This window comes from Coregonus lavaretus, assembly GCF_964263955.1.
Source record: "Coregonus lavaretus genome assembly, contig: HAP1_SCAFFOLD_465, whole genome shotgun sequence".
NCBI lineage: Eukaryota > Metazoa > Chordata > Actinopteri > Salmoniformes > Salmonidae > Coregonus > Coregonus lavaretus.
The window spans coordinates 179,726-187,565 of record NW_028164548.1 but is presented as its reverse complement, the minus strand read 5'-3'; the positions used below and the strand labels follow the sequence as shown (position 1 = coordinate 187,565).

Below are 7,840 nucleotides of genomic sequence, written 5' to 3'. Positions count from 1 at the left end.
TGTTTAAATGCAACATGAAGTCTCTGTTTGAACTTTGACCACAGACAGTAAAAGTGTTGTCATTGTTAATGTTCGGAAATATTGACTGTTCTGTTATTTCTTAGTGTAGCTAAGTGAGCAGTGACTCAAAAATGAGTCTCTCTGGGGAGAGAGAGGAGGGGACCACTGCCTCTAAAATGAGTCTCTCTGGGGAGAGAGAGGAGGGGACCACTGCCTCTAAAATGAGTGTCTCTGGGGAGAGAGAGGAGGGGACCACTGCCTCTAAAATGAGTCTCTCAGGGGAGAGAGAGGAGGAGACCACTGCCTCTAAAATGAGTCTCTCTGGGGAGAGAGAGGAGGAGACCACTGCCTCTAAAATGACTCAAGACACCAGTTCTAAGAGGTAAGAGTTTAATTGTAAAATATACAGTTCTCTTAAAAATATCAAACTAATGAAGAGAAAAGTGTTCACAAATTACATCAAATGTAGGCCTATATCATTCATTTAAAAGGCCAAAACCGATTTACCAATTGCAGACTGTAGCTTTATAAAGAAACATCAGGATTTCTATGAGTTCAGCTATACACTTGTTGAAATGTTGTAGATGAGGTACTGATGAGATATTGATGAGGTGATCTGCCTCCCTGTTTTGTTCAGTGTCCAGAAGCCCAGAGCAGAGTCACCTGCCCCCAGCCTGCTATCAATGAAGAGTGATCAGCCACCTGCTTTCAGCCAGGAACCATTACCAGATGACAATAAGGAAGTGGAGAGTTTGGACAGTGAGGATGCATTAAAGATCACACACAACCTTATGGACAGAAGAAGTAAGAATGTGTTTCATACAATATTACAAAGAACGGGACAAAGGCCCCTCTAACACACACACACACACACACACACACACACACACACTCACACTCACACTCACACACACACACACACACACACACACACACACACACACACATGCACTTATGAGTCCCAACTCTCATTGTTTTCCTACAGGTCAAACTCTTCTGACAGTCCAACAAGACATTAAGGCTAAACTGAAACACAAGTATCAACACATATCTGAAGGAATTGGACACCATGGAAACCAAAGTCTGTTAAAGGACATCTACACAGAGCTCTACATCACAGAGGGTGGAAGTGGAGGGGTCAATAATGAACATGAGGTGAGACAGATAGAGATGGCATCCAAGAAACAAACCACACAAGAGACACCAATCAAATGCAACGACATCTTCAAGCCTTTACCTGGACAAGACAAACCTATCAGAACTGTGCTGACAAAAGGAATCGCTGGCATTGGAAAAACAGTCTCTGTGCAGAAGGTCATCCTTGACTGGGCAGAGGGAAAAGCAAATCAGGACGTTCATTTCATGTTTCCTCTTCCTTTCCGTGATCTGAACCTGAAAAAGGACCAATACAGTCTGATGCAACTTCTTTCCCACTACTTCTCAGAGCTGAAAGAGATTGACAACATTGAAGATGGTGAAACCAAAACTGTTTTCATTTTTGATGGTCTGGATGAGTGTCGACTTCCTCTAGACTTCAAAAACAATGAGAGGTGCTGTGATGTCACGAAGCCAACCTCAGTGGACGTGCTGCTGACAAACCTCATCAAGGGGAATCTGCTTCCCTCTGCTCTCCTCTGGATAACCTCACGGCCTGCAGCAGCCAATCAGATCCCACCTGAGTGTGTTGACCAGGTGACAGAGGTACGAGGGTTCAATGATCCACAGAAGGAGGAGTACTTCAGGAAGAAAATCACAGATCAGAATCTGGCCAATGAAATCATCACCCACATAAAAACATCAAGGAGCCTCCACATCATGTGCCACATGCCAGTCTTCTGTTGGATATCAGCCACTGTCCTTGAGATGATGCTGAAAGAGGCAGAGAAGGATGAAGTCCCCAAAACTCTGACCCAGATGTTCACACACTTCACGCTCATCCAAATCATTGTGAAGAACAAGAAGTACAACAAAGCCACAGAGACAAACCCAAAGGAACTGTCTCAGTCAGACAAAGAGATGATCCTGAAACTGGCAGAGCTGGCTTTCCAACAGCTGCAGAAGGGCAACCTGATCTTCTATGAGGAGGACCTGAGAGAGTGTGGCCTTGATGTCACAGAGGCATCAGAGTACTCAGCATTGTGTACAGAGATCTTTAAAGAAGAATCTGGGCTGAACCAAGAGAAGGTCTACAGCTTTGTGCATCTGAGCATTCAGGAGTTTCTAGCAGCAGTGCATGCTTTAGAATCATGTCTGGACAAGAAGGAAAATGTTTTTTCCACCACTAGTGAGGATGAAGATGAGGAGTCAATCCAGTTGTCTGACTTACACAGGAGAGCAGTGGACCAGGCCTTGAAGAGTGAGAATGGACACCTGGACCTGTTCCTCCGCTTCCTTCTGGGTCTCTCACTGGAGTCCAATCTGAATCTGTTACGAGGCCTTCTGACACAGACAGGAAGTACAACACAGAGCAATGAGGAAACAGTTGAGAGAACAGTCAGGTACCTTTCAGACACGATCAAAAGGGAATCCTCACCAGAAAGGATCATCAACTTGTTCCACTGTCTGAATGAACTTGGTGCCAACTCTCTAGTTGAAGAAATGCAAACCTCCCTGCGATCAGGAACTCTTTCAGAAACAGAGCTAGAACCTCAACAATGTTCAGCCCTGGCCTACCTGTTACTGATGTCAGAGGAGGTGCTGGAGGAGTTTGACCTGAAGACATACACCACATCAGAGGAAGGTTATCAGAGGTTGCTGCCGGTAGTGAAAACCTGCAAGAGAGCACTGTAAGTTCTGTTATTGAGTTGATGTATACAGTATCATTATTCTGAAGGATTTGTATATCTAACAGATGATCTCCTCTCTCCAGACTGGATCGCTGTGAACTCACATATGAATCCTGTGAGACTCTGGCTTCAGCTCTGCAGACACCAAACTCCCCCCTGAGAGAACTGGACCTCATCTACAATGACCTGGAAGACAGAGGAGTGGAGCTGCTCTGTGTTGGACTAACCAGTCCACTCTGCAACATACAGACACTAGTGTGAGTTAAATATCTTCAGTATCCACTGTGAGTGTTTATATATTATGTATGTAGTTAGTATGTGTATGTTTTTAACATTATTTGAACGTCTTGGTAAATATGCAGAAACATACATAAAATGTGATAAATATATCAAACTAAGGTTAAATATCTTGAGTGAGTTAGTATGTTTTTAACATTGGTTAATCATGTGTCCTTCTGTTATTATCTTAATGCATCTCATTATTCTTAAAGCTTTGCATATTTAACAGTGTATCAACATATCTCCTCTCTCCAGACTGTCTGGCTGTAAACTCACATATGAATCCTGTGAGACTCTGGCTTCAGCTCTGCAGACACCAAACTCCCCCCTGAGAGACCTGGACCTCAGATACAATGACCTGGGAGACAGAGGAGTGGAGCTGCTCTGTGTTGGACTAACCAGTCCACTCTGCAACATACAGACACTAGTGTGAGTTAACTATCTTCAGTATCCACTGTGAGTGTTTATATATTATGTATGTACTATATACTGAACAAGAATATAAACGCAACATGCAACAATTTGAAAGGTTTTACTGAGTTACAGTTCATATGAGGAAATCAGTCAATTGACATAAATTCATTAGGCCCTAATCTATGGATTTCACATAAATGGGAATTCAGATATGCATCTGTTGGTCACAGATACCTTAAAAAAAAGTATGGGTGTGTATCAGAAAACCAGTCCGTATCTGGTGTGACCACCATTTGCCTCATGCAGCGCAACAAATCTCCTTCACATAGAGTTGATCAGCCTGTTGATTGTGGCCTGTGGAATGTTGTCCCACTCCTCTTCAATGGCTGTGCGAAGTTGCTGGAAACTGCCGGGAACTGGAAGACGCTGTCGTACACGTCGATCCAGAGCATCCCAAACATGCATGTCTGGTGAGTATGCAGTCCATGGAAGAACTGGGACATTTTCAGCTTCCAGGAAATGTATACAGATCCTTGCGACATGGGGCCGTGCATTATCATGCTGAAACATGAGGTGATGGCGGCGGTTGAATGGCACGACAATGGGCCTCAGGATCTCATCACGGTATCTCTGTGCATTCAAATTGCCATCGATAAAATGCGATCGTGTTCATTGTCCGTAGTTTATGCCTGCCCATACCATAACCCCACCGCCACCATGGGGCACTCTGTTCACAACGTTGACCTCAGCAAACCGCTCGCCCACACAATGCCATCACGACGCCATACACGCTTTCTGCCATCTTCCCGGTACAGTTGAAACCGGGATTCATCCGTGAAGAGCACACTTCTCCAGTGTGCCAGTGGCCATCGAAGGTGAGCATTTGCCCACTGAATTCGGTTACGACGCCGAACTGCAGTCAGGTCAAGACCCTGGTGAGGATGACGAGTACGCAGATGAGCTTCCCTGAGACGGTTTCTGACTATTTGTGCAGAAATTTTTCGGCTGTGAAAACCCACAGTTAAATCAGCTGTCCTGGTGGCTTGTCTCAGACCATCCTGCAGGTGAAGAAGCCGGATGTGGAGGTCCTGGGCTGGCGTGTTTACACATGGTCTGCGGTTGCGAGGCCGGTTGGATGTACTGCCAAATTCTCTAAAATGATGTTGGAGGCGGTTTATGGTAGAGAAATGAACATAAAATTCTCTAGCGACAGCTCTGGTGGATATTCCTGCAGTCATCATGCCAATTGCACACTCCCTCAAAACTTGACACATCTGTTTCATTGTGTTGTGTGACAAAACTGCACATTTCAGAGTGGCCTTTTATTGTCCCCAGCACAAGGTGCACCTGTGTAATGATCATGCAGTTTAATCAGCTTCTTGATATACCACACCTGTCAGGTGAATGGATTATCTTAACAAAATGTATTATCTTAACAAAGGAGAAATGCTCACTAACAGGGATCTAAACAAATGTATGCACAACATTTGAGAGAAATAAGCTTTTGTGCGTATGGAACATATCTGGGATCTTTTATTTCAGCTCATGAAACGTGGGACCAACACTTTACATGTTGGGTTTATATTTCTGTTCAGTATAGTTAGTATGTGTATGTTTGTAACATTATTTTAACATTTTGGGACATATCCAGAAACATACATAACATATATACAACTAAGGTAAATATCTTGAGTGAGTTAGTATGTGTCCTTCTGTTATTATCTTAATGCATCTCATTATTCTTAAAGCTTTGCATATTTAACAGTGTATCGACATATCTCCTCTCTCCAGACTGTCTGGCTGTAAACTCACATATGAATCCTGTGAGACTCTGGCTTCAGCTCTGCAGACACCAAACTCCCCCCTGAGAGAACTGGACCTCCGCTACAATGACCTGGGAGACAGAGGAATGAAGCTGCTCTGTGTTGGACTAACCAGTCCACTCTGCAACATACAGACACTAGTGTGAGTTAACTATCTTCAGTATGAGTTATTATGTGGATGTTTCAGACATTTGTTAATCATGTGCTCTTCTGTCCTCTAGTCTAGGTCAGTGTGGTCTGACAGAGGGTTGCTGTTCAGATCTGGCCTCAGTCCTGAGTTCACCCAACTCACAACTGAAACAACTGGAGCTGAGAGACAATGACCTGCAGGACTCAGGAGTTACACTGCTGTCTGCTGGACTGGAGGATCCAGACTGTAAACTACACACACTGGGGTAAGTACAGCTGTTTCAGTCAGGTCGGTACTGAGCTGAGTTACACTGCCCTCTGCTGGACTGGAGGATCCAGACTGTAAACTACACACACTGGGGTAAGTACAGCTGTTTCAGTCAGGTCGGTACTGAGCTGAGTTACACTGCCCTCTGCTGGACTGGAGGATCCAGACTGTAAACTACACACACTGGGGTATGTACAGCTGTTTCATTCAGGTCGGTACTGAGCTTAGTAAAACAAATACTCTGAACATCTGATGTTTCATGACAATGTTTGTGTCATGGACAAATATATGGGTGTCCTACAAGATGATTGACACCAGTCCACCAACCTAGACAGCTGTTGTGTCTCTCTGTAGGCTGTCTGGCTGTCTGGTCACAGAGGAGGGCTGTGCTGCTCTGTCTTCAGCTCTGAGGTCAAACCCCTCCCACCTGAAAGAGCTGGACCTGAGCTACAATCACCCAGGAGACTCTGCAGGGGGACTGCTTTCAGCTGCTCTGGTGGATCCCACAGATAAACTGATGAAGCTGAAGTAAGTCAGAATAGGTGTCCTAATAGTGTGAGCAGTGGTTGTGTCCTATGTAGTGTAGTAGGTTCAGTAACATGAGGACATGATGGTAGAATACAGGGGACGTTTACCCAGCAGGCTTAGCACTCCAACACAGCATACATCATTACCACATGAATACTCTTCTTCTGCATCTCTGATATCCTGTTGGAATTGTACTCTGTTCTGTATGCAGTAGGTAGGGTAGAATACCTGTATTTCTCTAGTAATGAATTGTACTCTGTTCTGTATGCAGTAGGTAGGATAGAATACCTGTATGTCTCTAGTAATGAACTTGGATAGTGCACCAGAACACAACAATATGGTTTAAATGTTGACTGCTTTATTAGGTCTTTGTCAGTCAATAACCTGTTTCTCCTACAGTGTGGATCATGGTGGAGAGTTCAGGCTGAAACCAGGGCTGAGGAAATGTAAGTCTCTTCAATCCTAATTAACTACATATTCAGAACTACAGTAACATAGTAACTAATCAATACTTGTTCTCTACCTACAAAACAACATTTTATATGAAGATGTGGTTTGATTAAACTCTCCTTTTGTCTACAGATGCCTGTCATCTCACCCTGGACCCAAATACAGCAAACCCAAACCTGATACTGTCTGAGGGGAACAGGAAGGTGACATGGGTGGAGGAGGAGCAGCATTATGAAGACCATCCAGACAGATTTGACCATCATCCCCAAGTTCTCTGCAGAGAAGGCTTATCTGGATCTCGTTATTACTGGGAGGTGGAGAAGGATGGTGACGCGGCTCACATTGGTGTGGTGTACAAAGGAATGAAGAGGAAGGGAGAGGATAATGACAGTTGGATTGGAGCCAATAGGAAGTCCTGGAGTTTATTCTACTATGGCAGTGTATATCACCTTTACCATGCTGGAGTCATCAGATCCATCCCTGGTCCTGTTTCTAACAGAGTTGGAGTGTATCTGGACTGGCCAGCTGGTACTTTGTCCTTCTATAGTGTGTCCTCCTCTGGTACACTGACACACCTTTACACAGAACACACCACATTCACTGAACCCCTCTATCCTGGGTTTGTGGTTTCCTCCTCCTCCTCAGTGACCCTGTGTCAGATAGATGACCAACACATTCAAAGGTGAGTCATGACAATGTTTTATCATGTGTTTTCCTCTGGAATCATTCCTACAATTAGATTAGTAGTGGTGTGTTTTAATGTGTTCTGTTGGACCTACAGACAGTTAGATTAGTAGTTGTGTGTTTTAATGTGTTCTGTTGGACCTACAGACAGTTAGATTAGTAGTAGTGGTGTGTTTTAATGTGTTCTGTTGGACCTACAGACAGTTAGATTAGTAGTAGTGGTGTGTTTTAATGTGTTCTGTTGGACCTACAGACAGTTAGATTAGTAGTAGTGGTGTGTTTTAATGTGTTCTGTTGGACCTGCAGACAGTTAGATTAGTAGTAGTGGTGTGTTTTAATGTGTTCTGTTGGACCTACAGACAGTTAGATTAGTAGTAGTGGTGTGTTTTAATGTGTTCTGTTGGACCTACAGACAGTTAGATTAGTAGTAGTGGTGTGTTTTAATGTGTTCTGTTGGACCTACAGACAGTTAGATTAGT

General features: G+C 44.0%; 1 protein-coding gene across 1 annotated transcript; it reads left to right on the top strand.

Annotated features, from left to right (window-relative positions):
- Window positions 1-641: 641 nt before the first annotated feature.
- Window positions 642-7,363, top strand: LOC311116933 (protein NLRC3-like; the record flags this gene model as incomplete). Its single annotated transcript, XM_084191948.1, has 8 exons — window positions 642-804; window positions 986-2,786; window positions 2,870-3,043; window positions 5,271-5,444; window positions 5,524-5,697; window positions 6,054-6,227; window positions 6,627-6,673; window positions 6,810-7,363. The coding sequence occupies exons 1-8, from the start codon at window positions 684-686 to the stop codon at window positions 7,361-7,363; spliced, it is 3,219 nt and encodes a 1,072-aa protein (XP_084048074.1). The 5' UTR covers window positions 642-683.
- Window positions 7,364-7,840: the final 477 nt, after the last annotated feature.